Below are 17,503 nucleotides of genomic sequence, written 5' to 3'. Positions count from 1 at the left end.
CAAAGGTTACTCTGATTACATCTGTACGATTATGGCAAACCAACTCACATCGTCTGATGGCACAGGGTCCGGCAGCTGGCTTGGTGTGGACGGTACGATGGACGGGAAAGTCACAGTGCCCCTCATGGCTTCTTCCTCTTCTTCCCCCAGCCCTTCCCTGACCTGCACGATGTCTGGTCTGGTGGCTACGGTTTGGTCTTCAGATGCCCTGCGAGTCAGAGGGAGATCCGACTCTGGTGGTGGACACCGGTCGAGCCCTGAAATGGTGCTGATAGGCCGCTTGCGGCGCACGGCAGGGTCAGTGATGTGGTCCACACGTCGCTGGTCAAAGTGTTCGTACATCTGGGCAAAGTGTAGCTTGTACTCTTCCAGGGACACCTACAGGATGAGAAAAGGAAACAATTTCAAAGGTTGAAAGATCCACGTAAACTAAGAGTGCGCTAACAGTGATTTTTGGAACCAAACCGAATGATGTCGGAAGTGAACTGAATTGAATCGAACACTTTCCGAGTAGCTTCTGAGTAATGAACAGCCATTTTTACAACTACTACAAAATGATGTTCGCATTCTAGCATGCAAATTTTTAGCGTTAAAAGCACAAGCACAAAAGCATTATCTTTGCGTGCACAGACCTGTTCAGTGTGTGAATGATTGTTGTATAGCCAGTACAGTTTGGCTTCCTGAGCAAAGTAGCCTGCTGCACCAGTAAGCACATGTGTTCTATGCATATGCTGTGTATTTGTGACTAAAATTTATTGTTTTATTGCAACAATTTTGTTTTTATTTCCATACAGTTTACATAGTCAAATATCCATAAACTATTCAAGAAATATTGATAATTACAAACAGCGGCTAATCGTTTCGAATACCAAATTGATTAGGATGATATTCGATTTATACTCGAAATTTTCAAACATTTGCACACCTCCTAATGTAAACTCTGTCCTAAATGGACAGGTTCTGAATGTTTCATGCCTTTACCACTGCTATGCGTAAATCAAGAACACCAAATGAATATGCCTGTGCCAAAACAATAAGGGAAATTCCAAACGAGGCAGATTCAAATCCAATGAAACGATTAAACTTGATTAGGTGGTTCTGATGAACCGAAATAGAGCTTTTATTTATTTCCAAAATCTACAACAGAAGGAAACTGCATGTTGTGTGCCATGCTGACGTGCCAGTGTGCAGCAAAGTGCGGGAGTATGCAGCGAGTACCGACTGAGCAGCTACACTACGCATGGTTTGAAAAGTTAGACCAAGCCTGCAGAACCGACAGCACTCAGCACCAGTTAAAACATATGATAGGTGAACTACTTGTGAGAGTGTTGAAGGGAAACCATATGCAGATGGATATACTATTTAAACAGAAAGACACTTACCTTGGAATGAACAATGGCCAACGTGTCAACCCAAACTCTCCATCCTCCGTACTCGTACTTGATGGCGTGATGGAGAAGCATGCGGAATAGGGAGTACACCATGTCCGAGATCTTCTGCTCCTCCCCGTTACGTGGATGAATGTACGCCATGGCCACCAGCCACTCTTGCCACACGGACATTTGAAGCACTGTCCTGAAGGTTCACAGAGAGTAAGTGCAAGTCATTATGCCGTTTGACATGTTAACAGAAATATTTAGCTTGTACACTCTTTACGAAACTAGTACCATGCTTCGCAAAACATGGCTGGCAGTAACAAGGCTAGTAGCAACATCTTGTGACGCTTTGTTTAACAATGCGTGAAACATTTCTGTGTCAGCATGTTGGTGTCAATGCAGAAGCTACACCAAATAGAGAGTGCAAGTTGCTGAGTGCCCCTTTGCCAGTTGCTCTACATCTGCAGATGTGCAGCATATGGTCAGTAACTGTCACATCTCTGCGTTTTTTCTGGTTAAAGCACGTGCTACAAGATGCCGCCGCCATCCCACCTGGTCATATGTTTCTGATAATTAACCAAGCATTGTGAGAATGGTAATTACATATAGAGACAAGATAAAACTCTCTGATGACTCTGTTCATTATAAGGTAGTTAGTAGCACTTTGAGGGAATCTCTGGAGCAGTAGTGTGTGTTTCAAACAAGAGTAAGCACTTTTCCAGCTGACATTTGAGGACAGCAACTTGGAAAGTAAGAAATTTTACTTTGGTGATTTATACGGATAATTTTTACACATGCTACCACAAACAAATGTATGCCTCCACTCCCTATTCTCCAAGTGAGTAAAATAAAATTTTCTAGGACACCCTCGGTTACAATACAAGGAATCCAAGCCCAATTTCCCCTAGTGGTTACTGGACCCTATTCACTGGTTAAATATTCCAGCTTAAAAAAAGAAAAAGCCACTTGTCTCAATATCTATTATTCTGGTTTTTGAACGCAACAAAAGTTGACCGGAAAATAATTTCACTTATTTTAATATTCCCTTTATGCTTGCACATAACTGCCTAAGACCTTTGAGTGCACTTTCTTTTTGCAACTTACTGTCGTTCACCAAAGATCACATTTGTCTCTCAGAGATTATTACAGTGAAACCTCGGTGATACGATCACAGCTCATACGAATTTCGGGGTGATACGAATTTTTCGTTGGTCCCGGCCAAGGCCCATTGGCTGCAATGTAATGGAGTACGGTTGTTGTGAACGTATTTTAACCCAGCGACGTCTGATATGAACGTACGCTACCGCCCAGGTAGGAAGAGGTGCTGTCCACGCTGTCGCGGAAGATGCGCCAAGCACGTGCAAGCGCGGGAACGCAAGCGTGGTCATGCGCGCCGCACCGCCAAATCGCCAGAATCACGGTGTAAGAGAAACACTTTTCTTACGGTCAGAATAAACCTTCAGAGATGCGTCACGGCCTCCGAGATTGTGTGCGCGAGTCTTTGAGGATCTTATGTGCCTCCGTGTGCCTTCGCGTTTAGATTACAGAGGACATTAGTGCCATGCTTTCTTTTTTTGAATGCGTCGACGCGGGCTGCTGTCGTTGTACTGTGTTTACACGTGCCTGCCTCATATCCTATGAAAGATGGACGAGGACCGAAAGAAGGCGAGGACGGTCTTGGCGAAGGAGCCAGGCCTCACTATGTCAACATGCGCGACCGTTGAGGTCGCACTTGTGCAGGCAAGGCCGTAAATCTCCCAAAAAACATCCCCAACACCTCCGCAATAACAAAATCATAACACAGGACCGTGGTTCTGTAATATTGTGGCCTTGATCCATCGCGTCAAAGCGCTTCTTTCGTTACTTTCACTGCAGTACTCCAGTGTCATGCAAAAAAAGCATACTAAAATTTGGAAGGGGCTACTGCTGTTGCGGGTCACAATGCACCTGGTTCATTAATTAAATACGCGCGAACGGGCCGTATATTTACGAGTGCTGGTATGATTGCCGACATCTAAAAACTTAACAGACAATAATTCAGGGTTCTTCCTGACGTTGCTGCGGCCCTGAAAAACAATAAATGAAAATGTACGCCAGCTTTATTTTGTCGCGTGGTAATTTTCCATGCTTTCTGGTGATACGAATTTCGGATGATACGAATATTTTTGGTGGTCCCGTGAGATTCGTATCACCAAGGTTTCACTGTACACATATACAAAAAAATGCACACTGCTGAATAAATTGAAGGCTACATGCCTGATTAATGATCGCAATGCGTAACAGGAACGTGATGCAGGAAATGTTCAGTGCTTTCTGGTCCTTAACTTTAGCATTGTTGCATCAAGCACCCACATTATCAAGCAGTCTTTGAAAGTGCTTGTCCTTAAATTTAGCATTTTTTTCTCTGAGCACCCACTGCATAAAGAGGTCTTTATAAACGTCATTACACTCAAATACAACCTTGAAAAAATGGCAGCTCTGCCTACATAACCAGCATGCCTGCCCTGTGAAAGAGAGTCACGCTATCTAGTTTCCGCTCGAACAGTAAGTACTTTTTCTCCTCTAATGTAAATGCTATGCATATTGAGAGTTAAAACTTCGTTGTTACTACCTAAAACATTGCGCTTGGCTGAGCAGCAATGTTCGAGTCGCCGACGAAATTTACCAGGACATTCAAGTTTCTGGCTTAAAATGAGCAACACAAATGATAGTCTGTATGGGAAAGTCAGCTATCTGAAACACCTGATAAGTGCTTGACGCCATGAAAATAAGCAACCACTACTGGACGGATCACTTGTGCAAATTCTCTATGGGAGGCACAGCGATGGCCATGAGCAGAGCTGGCATTTTTTTCTTAGGTTGAAACCGAGTGGAGTAACTTTGTTGACAATGAAGTGCTACAGCAAGCCACGTCACAAAGACTAATGTCACACTCTGCAAATAGAAAATGTGCAGGTGACGAATTGTTGAAACACCACAAACAGTGACTTCTACTTACCTTCTGTTTTCCCTGTTGTTGTTACACAGCAGGGTCATATCAGACAGGAAGAGCTTCTTCACCTCAATTAACTCCTCGCACGGCTTTGACTGACGGATTAGCGTAGCCACAACCTTCAAGATCACTGCATTGGAAAATGAAGCGAGGCTCTCAGATGGGCAGGAGGGAAAAAGCAAACCACTAGTAAGTTAGCTTACTCAGCAGTTTTAACAGCACGATAAAAAAGATGGCGATTGATTGGCATTTGCTCTAATGCATACTTATATATTACTCTCACTTTACCAATCACCTAATACGCACAGCAAAGCCTATCACTCTATAGAATATTTGATTCAAAATAGTTTATTACATTTTGGTCCCAAAAACATCTAATTCATACCATGTATGAGGTTTAATATTATTTCCGTGCCACTGACATATATGAAGGAAGTAAGGGTATAAAGACATCCATGACACTCAAGCTAACAGTGCTAGTTGTAGAGCTTTGCTATCACATTACCAGTAAATTTTTTCGTAACTAAGAGGTTTGGGCAGCAGTGCCCCACTGCAGCACGTGACAGAACTGAGGCATGCCAGGATATTGCAAGAAAAATTGATAGGGTTGATGGACATGTTTAGTGTAGGAGGCACCAGACAGACAATAGTGAGTTTTAGTACGGCACACGCAGCATCCCTAATGGTGCTGCATACAGAAGAACGCCATGTCTGGCATAGAGCGCATGAGCAGAACCTCTGCACATGCCCTTTATGCCAAATGCAGCGCTGTTACGTATGCAATGCCATTACGGACACTACGTACGCAGTATTAAAACTCGCTAGTAAGAGAATTGAACTAACTTGGGTTTTCCAGCCGGTAGTGAGACTCTGGCTCTGAGTGCTTGGTGTACAAGATCTGGTTGGATATGTGCTCTGTCAGCATCTGCACAAACAAGGTCAATGCAACAATCAGGTGACAGAACACTACATGTACGAGGAAAATTAGAAGAATGAAATAACAATATGCACAGTCAAAGTCGTAGATATGTGTAGATTTACTGAAGAAGTCCAATGTATGTGCACCAACTGAAGGTGTTGTACAAGTAAGACATGCTGTTACTTCTACTACAGATGACCAAAAGCTACAGCAGATACATTGTGCAAGTTCTAAACGATTAAATAAACAGAATGCAAATCAGCAATTGAAAGATGAGCATGAATGCTGGCGCATTTTGTGCTGCTGCCAAGCACCGGGGACACAGTCTGCTAAATGTGGTACATGATGAAAGTCCAAGAATTCATGATGCATCGCGGCCTAGTTTCGTCTCCCGGCGAACCCCAAGTATCTTTACAGTGGCGTAATAAGTGCCAGCTGCCATGATGTTTGGGTATCGCATTTTGAACAGTGAGCACTCTACATCTAAGTGTTGGGCACTTGCCTCATATAGGGCATTGTACGTGGCCATGGTCAGATGGTCAGAGTGCAACAGTAGCCTTTCTGCCAGCAGCATGTACAGGTTGTGCGGAGTCATCACGTCGTGCTTCCGCCTGAAATGACAGAAGTGAGTTCCACGATGAATCAGAAAACACAGGTGTGCGTTTTAAGTTATCTGACCAGGAGGTGAAAATCTAAACCTTTACTTACACTACACTCAACACTTCACTACAAATCTTTTAGTTCATATATGTTCAAATAATGTCACTCTGGTAAATATACTAAGCACGTTGACCTGAGCAGGGAAGCATTGGTTCAAGGTGCTTTTATAAGCTACAATGCAAGTCAATTAACGGGCGCTGTAGGCGAGTTGGCAAACCTACAGCAGTGTTATTTACACACAGGAAAGAGAATCAAAACATGTCCACCTTGACTTGACTCAAGCTTGTCAAAAGATGGATGGAAGGTCAAGTAATCCATGAGACTAATCCCCATACTCTCAAACAAGACTCGGCTTGAAGTTTGTCTTTCACTGACTTAGTTGATAACAGCACCATCGCCTCAATAAAAATGATTTTGCGATTATTAAGTCTTCTTAGCGGTAATCGCTCATAAGCAGTGACCATTTCTGCCTAGCAGCGGGGCTGCCATCGACATTTTTGAGTCAAGGTGCAGCACTAAGTGGAGGGACATTCTAGAATACGAGGGTAAGAAATGCACAAGAATAAGAGACAAAACTCGACAAGAAATCAATACTGCTATGTGTCTCACTTGTGCGTGCTTCTGCTGAGGAAGTAGCCGAGCAGCTTCAGAGCCTGGAGTCGTATACTTTCGTTTGTTGAGCCCAAAAGTTTGAAGATTGCCCTGAAAAGGAAATTCCACAGTGATATGGTCCCCCAGCAAATGAAGTTAGCCTCAGAAAAATCAGAAAGCTTTCTTTGTTTTTATTTTGTGGAAGAGTGTTAGAGAAACATCTCTTCAGGTCATTGGAAAGGGAACAAGAATGCACCACATGTAGCACAACATTTCACCATTATTTTCACCCTCACGAATAATAAAACATGTTTGGTAAGAGGTACAGCAGACTACTAGGATGCTTTGCTGAGTGTATAAAAAATCTAATTACACATTTCACACAGGAGCCAGGTAAGCGAAGCCATTATTTAGACAATAATTTGCAATCCGTGAGCTTGTGTTGAAGCATCAAGCTATGAAGCACTATAAAGAGCATTAGAGCCCATTTTCAACACATCCTTAGCCTAGTGTTGCTTAGTGTGGTAGCGTCTATTGTGTGCAGTGCAAAAGCCACACCTTAATCCGCGATTAATATTGTACTTTGTTGTTACTGATGAAAACTGACATACTACAGTCCACGTGTTGAACATTACAATGGTGCAACTGTCCTGCTATATAAAATGTTCCAATCCCCGGCATTACCACGTTGAAAAAGTGATGATATGTTCCTTAAAAGCAAACTGCAGCAAAATTACAGAAGACGTAAGAAGCCTTGTCTCTGGTAGCGTAGATAATTGAACAGCTTTTGTACAAATTTTTATGTCTACAATGCAAGTGTATGTGTCATAAAAAGCTTACAAAAATGCACTAAGTTTTTGATAATGAACTTATGAAAGCACCTCCACTATCGCTTGCCAGAAATTAAACATCATCAAGAAAATGCAAAAACTTGCCGCCATCTCTGAAAGTGAGTTGCGTCTACACTCACCCATAGCAAACCAAAAACCTTGGACGCAACATGCTACTTGTGCTATATCCACTAACCACAATGTGCGCATTGCTATATGTTGTTCAGTGGAAAATCATACAGACTAGTCGCCCTGCAGCCTTATCAATAGTGCTTTGATACTAGATGCTTCATTCCCATATACAACCCTGGTGGATATCATTACATACATGACATGCAACAGTGGAGTTGACACTCGTCTCAAAAAACAAGAATGAGTCCTCTTACCTCACACCATTCTTACAGTCAAATGCCGGAACCATAGAAGCTGGATGCTCAGCCATCAGGTTCATAAGCATTTGGAGTACATCATGAAGGTTTTCATCCTGCAAGAATAATTTTTTTTTGCCTGCCTTAGCTCACTATGATCAACATGCTTATGTGTCAATATTCAAATGTAACATATACTTATTATGCATTGAAATACAGCCAAGAAAGCTTTATATAGAAAGAAAAGAGAACGAGTCTATGCTAAGAATAAGTGTTAACTCATACCTGACCTATTCAAGTACGTTTGAAACACAGAAAGGACCACGTTGCACCCTCTAAATGAATTTTAATACATACAATGAGCTGCAGTTTGCAAAGCAAAGTTCAATTCCAGCAGCTGTTGAGAGCACGATATTTCCTTTTTTTAACCAAATAAAGCATAAAACTTAGAACTGAAGCATGAAGTTTACAACTCTCATTTAAAACATGACAATTCTGTGCACTAGATTCATGAGGTCACATGAAACAGGTATCATAAGACATTACCACGAAAGATTACCAAAGATTTCTGAACTCTTGACAATTTAAAGTGAAAAAAAAAAAGAAAAAGTGAAACTAGCATATTAGACTGATTGCCTGAAACATTGCAAAAGATGCCGATTACAGAAATATTACATCAGTTTTCTGAGTGAAGGTTGAGTTTTTGTAAACATGATACATCCAGTAAAAAAAAAAATTTTTTTTTTGCTTTTTTCTAATTAGTATTTGTTAAAGAATACTGAGAGCCTAAATTCAAAACTCTCTTCTCAGCAGTTAACAAAGCTTCACATTGAGTTAAAACTGCAACTAATTTCATTTAAACATGTTCACTGTTTGCCTAATAAGAGAATTTTTGTGCTTCACCTGTATCTGGAGAAATAAATACATTATAACTCAATCCCACATTAAACCTACCTTTTCTATAACATATCTGATAACATTTGAGATGCATAGTGATCTAACAACAAATACAAGCTTCGTCAGCACCTTTGCCACAGCACATACACACAATGTAATAACACATGAATGAAATGGTAGTGGTGTCTTTTAAAGCATCTCAGGCATGATGACGTAAGTCCTAAGGTTTCAAATACTGAACAGTTTTACAGCAGAAACAGCCATTCAGCATATCATTATGTTTAGCACAAAAAAAAAAAAGTCTAGGACACAAAAGAAGTCATGTGGACACAGTGCTACTAATGACTGTTGAACAAAGGTAGAAGCCTGGGTGAGTTGGTCCTGGTTCATGACAGCATATAGCACAGCGTGCTAATGTTGGAAGAAAGGACAGAGTGGAAAAAAAGAGCGTTTTTTGCTCTACTTTTTCCTTTTTCATAAAATCCGGGTGCTGTGCTATACGCCACCAAGAACTGTTGAGCACACCTTGCTAATAACTACTGTTCATGTTTCTTTGTATGAAACCTAAAAATATGCAGTATCAACTAGCCCACCAGCTTGTTTTGTTAAAGGCCATCACTATTCTAAAGGCTGTACCTTTAGAAGCTATTACAAAGCCCAAGTGGGACAGTGGGGGTCAGGGTACCTCGTGCACAGTGGTGAGGTAGTTAAGGATGCTCTGCAGTTCATCCTCTTTGACGCCATTGCCCTTGAGGATGAGCTGTTTGAGGAAGATCAGCATGTAGGCTCGGATTGCCAGGATGTCATTCTGGTTTGGACGGGGACCATCTGGGGAGTGTTGGAGAAGTCAGAGGCCAGGTTATATTTAGAATGTTATGCACGAGAGTGGTAAGTGAAACAGTCTGGATAGGCTTAGTTTGAAGGCATATTAATTGAAAAACATGTAAAAAATGCAACAACAAGGTGCTGATACAAATCTTGTAGTTTTTAACATCAATGAGACAGACACAAACAGGTTATCTATTCACTGACACATTATTCATTCCAGCAGGCACCAGAAAATTAGAGAGTTTTAGTGGGTCCGGTCTTGTGTCAAGTACTGCTGTTCCACTTGCCTGCCCATTTGAATTCCAGTGCCCAGACATTACCGTACATTTGATGCAACTTCAAACACCTAGACAGCAGTCTCGAGACCTCCATTTGCTGTTAATCGCAAGATGCTGTACTCATTAATTTTTACCAAATGACTAATGATTGAGAGCATCCTCTTCTCAGACTCCAAGTTATCCACTTCAATGAGGTGATCAATCTCCATAAAGTGCAGGTGAAAAGAAGCACCAGTGAAATAGCACAGACCTTGTGACCTGTTATGGCATCTAAAAAAGAAGTGTCTGTAAACCTCATGTGACTTTATCCCAATGTTACATGGATACGTAGAATTGCAGGGTATGTCAGAGTTACGCACTAGTACGTATATCAAGGTTCAGCTGTATGTGAATGCCTAGAAGATGCTTTGGTGAGACAGTGTCTATGAGAGAAGGAAAGAAAGAGATGCCCGATTGCTCACCGAGGCCCTTTGGTGTGATACCACTCTTGTTCCGGGGGTTGACGACCCAGTAGTAGTACTTGAGCGTGTGCATGGTTTGCAGGACAGTGCTCACACGCCGCACATTGTTGTAGATCTGCGTGTCCCCAAGGAACTCGGTAGCCAGGTAAGCATACAGCTTGGTTTGCACCTGCAGTGTGCAGCCAGGAAGAGAGGCCAATGTGAAGACTCACGCACAATGCCCCAGCACCTGCACTAGCGTCTCAGGCCTTAGCGTTCCAACCTTTCTCTCTGTCCTGCCATACACTGCCCTTCCATCAACATTTGTGCAATGCCACCACTGCTTTGGAAAACATAAGAATATTTTTTAAACTTAAGGTACCTGTGGAAAGCAAAAGGGCTGAAACACTCAAATGTCTTAGTCAGATATAAACTGGAAAAAGAAAGAAAGGAGCTCCTCCAATTGAGCTTCAAAGACAACTTAGTTGCTTAGATGGAGCATTAAAAATGCAATGAGGAAGGAACTCTGACTAAATAAACACTTCCTTTCAAATCCATGCAAGGTTCTTTCTCATTTTGCACAATCTGCCGATGCAGGCATCTGCAAGAGATTGCGCTAACTGTGCAAAAGTGCAGTACTTTCATGTCCATAGATGCAAGAAAAAGTGTGCTGGAAAACTGCCCTTGATCAAAGGACTAAATGAAACTTACAGCTGTTGGTGTGTAGATCCACAGAGCTGGGTTGAAGAGGATGTGATCCAGTAGGTGCTTGAGCAGCAGCTCCCCATTGCTGCTGTACACTGTCAACAAGTGCTTGGTCAGCGAGAGGAATGAGTGCAGAACCTCGTCTGTTATGTGGTCCCGAGACGCCTGCAATATTGCGACATTGTAACTAGAAAATCTATGTGCCATCTGAAGCAGTATGGATGCTTGACGTAGCTAATATAGCACATACTGAATGCAACAAAATTGCTGGGACAGAGACACAGAAAAGAAAGGCAGGCTTACACAAACACTAATTTGTACTTGAATGTTGTAGCTCAAAAAGTACATAAATGGAAACATTTCATGCATAATGTCATGCCATGGAAAGTTAACAACAAACAAACACATCAGAAAATGTTTTCCTGCTTAGCCACTTGCAGTCGCATCTAAAGATGGAAGAAACGCTCTAGCAGAAAGTGAAGACTCGACGTACCCTCTGTAGCTGGTAACTCATGACTAGGAAGCCCTTGTTCTGGATCATGTGCTGCTGCACCGTGTTGCTGCTTTCGCACATCTCGCAGATGAAGCCAATCAGCGTTGCACTGCAAAAAAAACTTCAATGTTATTTGGATGCTAGAGGAACGTCAACGTTGAAGTTCACATGTTCATCAGACACATTTCTTCTTGCAGCTTAGATTCCTGGGCAGCATGACCCACTGTTGAGCCAGCTGCTACATGCTGTCAACCATTAGTGAGATAGCGGTGAGTGGCGACATGTTGGTAGACCTGAAGGTTGATCATGCCCATTCCGGGTGACTCAGAACTTTGTATTTCATGGACCTTGATTTTCATGTAACAGGTAACGAAAAGCAAGCAGCGAGTAGCATATGCATTTGGGTTGGTTGGTTCATGATTACGAGTAGAAAAACAATGCTAAATAGACAGGACGAAGAAAGGAGTCATTTGTTGCTTCACTGTAACGATTGTGGTTGCCAGCCATCTTTTAAAGATTCCACATTCCTGTCAAAATACCATGACAAACACGCGCGTCTCATTTCTGAAGCTTATCATATCCACAATAGCGGCGAGGCATGTGCAAGCCTCCCCTCGATTTCCCTCCTTCCGAAGGCTATAGCAATCCTGCCCGATTGATCACTTTTACTGCCTCTGCGTGGGCCGAGTGTTCATTTCTTTTGTATTTTCTGTTTTTTCATTGTGATAGTGGTGGAATATGTACACATGTGATTGTTACTCAGCACAGCAGCCTGTGTCATTTCTTCGTCCTGTCGTTTTAGCTCTGCTTTTCTACTGGTAAGCAGCGAGTTGCACGCACCAGATACTGGGCCTACGGGGTTCCTGAAGAGGTGCTAAGCCCATGGGCAGATCCAGCTGACCGAGAAGTGGGAAGAGCACCTGGATGCCCCCAATTGAGTTGAGGGTGCTGTGGATGGAGTATGTGGTTACCGCCTTCACGTCCTGCATACAAGATTTACACAAATGAGTGCAACTCTCTCAAGACGCATCTGGCAATTGAAACCTGAAATACATACAGGCACCACAGTGCAAGCTTTGGTTTCTTGTTCTGCTTTTCATCACAAAATATGTTACAGCAAATCACAGAGTGAAATACCAAAAGATGCTCGGAACTATTCTTAGCAACATCCTGTTATTGTTTCGAAACAATAGCAGGCTGTGAAATATTTAGTTATGAAGTTCTTAACTGTAATTCATATGGTAACATGTACAGCCATGAGCAAAAGTTACGGACCACGGGAGCGCGTGCCAATATGCATCGACACGGCATCTGCTGACGCAGAAGACATCTGCCCTTGTTGTCAAGAGGGGTGCTAAAGCAGATGGGCACATGCACATCCCATCATGTATGCTGACCTCTCCAGTAGCTTTGCCTGGCATGGTTACAGAGCTCGTCGACTAAGCATACACTGGGTCCCGCTCTTTCTGCTTCGTCAAATCTGCAATGGTTTTGCATTGCGGCTGCATGGCTCGTGTGTCCAGCACGCATCGCTTTCTTTTTTTTATTTATTGTACAGTGCACTGCTTTTTCTGATGCCTTTAGATGACCCGCGCAAAATGGCTTGCTTCTGTCTGCGGCCGCAAACGCTTCCCATGTTTGCTGCCGCATAACAAAGCGCAATAAATGGGGGGGGAGAAAGATGCGTGTCGGATGCACGAGCCAGCCCAGCCGCAGCCACTACGTAAAACAATGATGCAGATGTGACGGAGCAGAGAAAGTGACACCCGTTGACGTTCAGTTGGTAAGCACCGTAGCCGCATCAGGCAAAGCTACATGACAGCAAGCTGATAAGATGGGACCATAGGTCGGCAAACTCATTCACAAGTTGACTCACTCAGACTCGGATTGCGCCGTGAGTCTGAGTCCGAGTGAGGAAAACTTTGGTGAATCTAAGTCCGAGTGAGCCCTAAACGCAAAATATATTTGTTGAGTGAGTCTGAGTGAGCTCCACCTCTTATTGCTGACCTATCGTCCTATCTACTCATCTTCAGCATTACTATTAGCCTTATATCGGCTTATGTTTATACTCGAGTCTATTCACACATATCTCAACGCACTAGCGTTTATGCGATATGTCATTATTTATTGATTAGAGGCGTGAGTTAAGGTGGGCGAGGGGTGCGGGGAGGTGCCATGCTCTCCCCCTACAAGCTCTTTCATGGGAAGTTCTTGATAAAAATATCTCATGTGAGTCGCGTATCTCATAAAAACGTCGTTACTGGATTGAAACCTTTGATAACTTGTATTTGAAGGAACAAGATCAAAAGGCATATCATAGAGCACCGATTAGTATGTGAGAAATTAGTGTTAAAAAGCGTTGCCACCATGATCGAAAAAGCTAATTTTATGCTAACGGACTCATGAGTCGACTCATTCAGACTCAGATCGAGCCGTGAGTCTGAGTCTAAGTGAGTGCGGCTGAGTAATATTTCGGTGAGTCTGAGTCCAGGTGAGCCCTAAGCGAAAAATACATTATTTGAGTGAGTCTGAGTGAGCTCTACTTTTTTTGGCGACCTATGGATGGGACGCACATGTGCACTGCTGCTCTTGGAGCCCTCTCGACAACAGGTGCTGCACCGGCAGAAGGTGCGTCGATGCAATTTCGCATGCGCTCCCGTGGTCCGTATACTTTTGCTCACAGGCGTACCTACATATACAACACTTTAAGGACGAGACTGGTGTCAAAATTTTGCTCCCTGTACTCCTTTCAGAATATGTTCAACTGAGAGACCACTTAAATTTTGTGTTGAAGAAATGAATGAAGAACTACGCATAAGTACGGCTTCAGAAAGTTTTGTCTCGCACAATATGTAATTTATTATGGCCATGTTGTTTATCAGCGATAAGCAATGATACTCGAACAAGCTCTCAAAATAGTAAGTCAGTCAAGATGATTCTACGAGAATGTGCAAATGGCATCAACCCGAGAGAGAGGGTGAGAGAAAGAAGAATGAAACAATTATATTACATGAACTGGTGTCTTACTACTTAAGCTATGGTAAACCACTGACTGCCACTGTACGCCTTTTATTCATATAGTCAGTGATAACCTTTCTGCTAAGCACAAAGCTACATCAAGTGTGATAGCATGCACTCCAGTCTCAATTTTGTACCAAGGAACCAAAATAAACTTTTGCATTTCTAAAACAATGAAAACATTTTGTAGCTTGTTAAGGAAGCGTCATAGGGCCTCTTATTACTGTCTTCTATACAACTAAATGACAGATGCAGCAAGATGCCATCTTGGTGTGGTATCAAAGTAGTAAAAGATACAAATACAGGAGCGACAGTATGTACACGTTTAACAGTGTTGAAACAATGCACAGCCTCAGAACGGCTTGTCCATTCGGACCTAGCATGCATACCATACCTGCAGCATCAGGGCATGTGGAGTGTGGACGTAGTAGGAGACATTTCCCTTTGGCGCTGCTTGGAGACACAACTGGCTGTCTGTAGCGACCGGGTTGTACATGAACACTAGTGCGCTGGATAGCTTGCCATCGTACAACACCTGTTTAAAGAAAGAAAGGCAAAATACAGGCACTTACTGCAGTCTTGTTTATAAAAACAGGAGTGGTGATATTGATCAGTAAGCACTATCCGCAAAGCCTCCAAGATTTCTAATAGCGTAATGCAGGTGTAAAATATATGGCATGTCAACATCATGTAATGCTCAGACACTCTCCAGTGCAACTGGTAAGTAGCTAAAAGTTCATTAGTGAATATTTTTAATTAGATAATACTGAACTTTGTCTTGTGAATAGTGTCTATTTGAGTAATCCAGCTGACCTGGCAAAACTTGAATATCTACAACAGGAAATACAGTGAAACCTCAGTGATACGAATCTCACGGGACCACCAAAAATATTCGTATCATCCGAAATTCGTATCACCAGAAAGCATGGAAAATTAGCATGCGACAAAAGAAAGCTGGCGTACATTTGCATTTATTGTTTGTCAGGGCTGCGGCAACGTCAGGAAGAACCCTGAATGATTCTCAGTTAAGTTTTTAGATGTCGGCAATCATACCAGCACTCGTAAATATACGGCCCGTACACGCGCATTTAATTAATGAACCAGGTGCGCTGTGACCCGCGACACTCGGAGGCCGTGACATGTCTCTGAGGGTTTATTCTGACCGTAAGAAAAGTGTTTTTCTTACACCGTGATTCTGACGATTTGGCGGGGTGGCGCGCATGCCCACGCTTGCGTTCCTGCGCTCGCGTGTGCTTCGTGCGTCTTCCGCGACAGCGCGGACAGCACCTTTTCGAAGCTGGGTGGTAGCGAACGTTCGTATCAAACGTCGCTGGGTGAAAATCGGTTCGCAACAACCGTACTCCATTACATTGAGGTCAATGGGCCTTGGCCGGGACCAACGAAAAATTCGTATCACCCCGAAATTCGTATGAGCCGTGATCGTATCACCGAGGTTTCACTGTATTAAACAATCATGTTTCCATCAAAATAGATCAACCGGTATATTAATTACAATTCTTCTGTTCAGTTGTGGTGCAACGATAAAACGACATAGCAGACAGGAAAAACAAACATGGCAGACAATAAAAAAAGAAACTGCGCAGCTGCACAAAATGATGAAGCACTCACGCGTTTTAGGCTTTCAGGTAGAGCCACACTTTCACCTTCGAATCGGAATTGGCTCTGTAAAAGGACAAAATCTGTTGGAACTGATCCACTAGTATACATAGAGCAAGAGCGAAATCCGTCACCACCAGGAAGAGAAAAATTACAGTAGACTCTCGTTAAATGGAACCTGAAGGGATCAGGAAAATATGTTCCGCTTAACAGGAGTCCCATTTACTGAGAGAGGAACAGGGGTGCGTAATTCAAGTATGAAACCAACCATATTAGAGGCCCTTGTTCCGTTTAAACAGCAATTCCGTTTAAGAGATTTCCATTTACTGAGAGTCTACTGTATGTAAAAAATAACAGGCAACATTTCTTGCAGCATTAATGATCCCGAAGAGTGTGAGTTATCAATACATTAAGTGAGAAAGTAATTTTCTTACTACAGCGACACATAAAAATATACCTGCCACTTTCATACATGGAGTCACAACAATATTCACAGTGGCTAAAACCACTCATTGGCATTGATATCAGTGTCAACCAAAAGGCACCATAAGGCGACGCGAATTATGTGTGACATGCCCCACATGTGGACTCCACCCGTCGCGGTGGTCTAGTGGTTATGGAGCTGAAGTGTTGACCCAAAGGTCATGGGATTGAATCCGAACTGCCGCGGCCGCATTTCCATGGAGGCAAAATGCTTGAGCCCCATGTGCTTAGATGTAGGCGCACGTTAAAGAACTCCAGGTGGTCAACATTTCCGAAGCCCTCCACCATGGCATCTCTCATAATCATATTGTGGTTTCGGGATGTAAAGCCCCAACAATTATTTTACAGGTGTGGACTCTAGTATGAAAAATTCACACATTACGTTGATGTTTTGTCACATATGCCAGAGAACACCACGTTTCACCAATACTACTTTTTCTGTATCCCTGTCATTCCTCTCTTTAATAAAAGGTTTTCAACAATACTGAATGTTTATTTCTGTTTTCAAGCAAAACGAAAGAATGCGTGCCTGGTAGCCTGGCCCCAATCGGTGAATCGCACAAACTTGGTGAGCAGTCAAGGCTTCGGAAAACAGGTACACTGCCGACATCTGGCCGCAGAAGACATGCTCGTCATCAAGCTCGGGAGCCGCTCCGATGTAGCACTTGTCAAAAGGCTGAAGAGACAGAGGGGAGAAATATAGGGTCATTAATGCAAAACTTAAATCACACTCCCTTTTCATGTCCTAACACTTTTGAGGTATCATGGACACTGAATGAATGAACCAAGGCCGTGTTCAAATGTCCAGCTGACTTCTTCTGCTGTTTTACCCCTTTGTGGTCCGTTGTCAGGCTCCTACCGACAACACAACATGGCTGCAGCGGTCCGTGGTCGAGCACTGCTTGACAAGTTCTTTAGTGGTTTATTCATGCGCTTGTTTTCTCACTCCATTACGCGCCATGTCTAAAATTAGAGTAAGTAAAATTCTTTTACTTGAGCTTTGCATTC

At 42.8% G+C, this 17,503-nt stretch overlaps 1 protein-coding gene across 2 annotated transcripts in view; it reads right to left on the bottom strand.

Annotated features, from left to right (window-relative positions):
- Nucleotides 1-17,503, bottom strand: part of LOC119383013 (neurobeachin) — a 292,413-nt gene that overhangs the window by 167,583 nt on the left and 107,327 nt on the right. For both annotated transcript variants that reach the window (XM_037650973.2, XM_037650975.2), the window contains exons 9-23: nucleotides 17,025-17,171; nucleotides 16,025-16,078; nucleotides 14,790-14,930; nucleotides 12,218-12,360; nucleotides 11,378-11,486; nucleotides 10,891-11,049; nucleotides 10,201-10,369; nucleotides 9,319-9,461; nucleotides 7,755-7,852; nucleotides 6,557-6,649; nucleotides 5,790-5,898; nucleotides 5,212-5,293; nucleotides 4,375-4,498; nucleotides 1,383-1,575; nucleotides 49-378 (exon numbers count right to left, since the gene is read on the bottom strand). In XM_037650973.2, the coding sequence (XP_037506901.1) occupies nucleotides 49-378; nucleotides 1,383-1,575; nucleotides 4,375-4,498; nucleotides 5,212-5,293; nucleotides 5,790-5,898; nucleotides 6,557-6,649; nucleotides 7,755-7,852; nucleotides 9,319-9,461; nucleotides 10,201-10,369; nucleotides 10,891-11,049; nucleotides 11,378-11,486; nucleotides 12,218-12,360; nucleotides 14,790-14,930; nucleotides 16,025-16,078; nucleotides 17,025-17,171 (2,094 nt within the window). The remainder of the gene's footprint in view (nucleotides 1-48; nucleotides 379-1,382; nucleotides 1,576-4,374; nucleotides 4,499-5,211; nucleotides 5,294-5,789; nucleotides 5,899-6,556; nucleotides 6,650-7,754; nucleotides 7,853-9,318; nucleotides 9,462-10,200; nucleotides 10,370-10,890; nucleotides 11,050-11,377; nucleotides 11,487-12,217; nucleotides 12,361-14,789; nucleotides 14,931-16,024; nucleotides 16,079-17,024; nucleotides 17,172-17,503) is intronic.

Source organism: Rhipicephalus sanguineus, chromosome 2 (genome assembly GCF_013339695.2).
Source record: "Rhipicephalus sanguineus isolate Rsan-2018 chromosome 2, BIME_Rsan_1.4, whole genome shotgun sequence".
NCBI lineage: Eukaryota > Metazoa > Arthropoda > Arachnida > Ixodida > Ixodidae > Rhipicephalus > Rhipicephalus sanguineus.
Note: the sequence above shows the minus strand (reverse complement) of the source record. Positions and strands in the feature narration are given on the sequence as shown.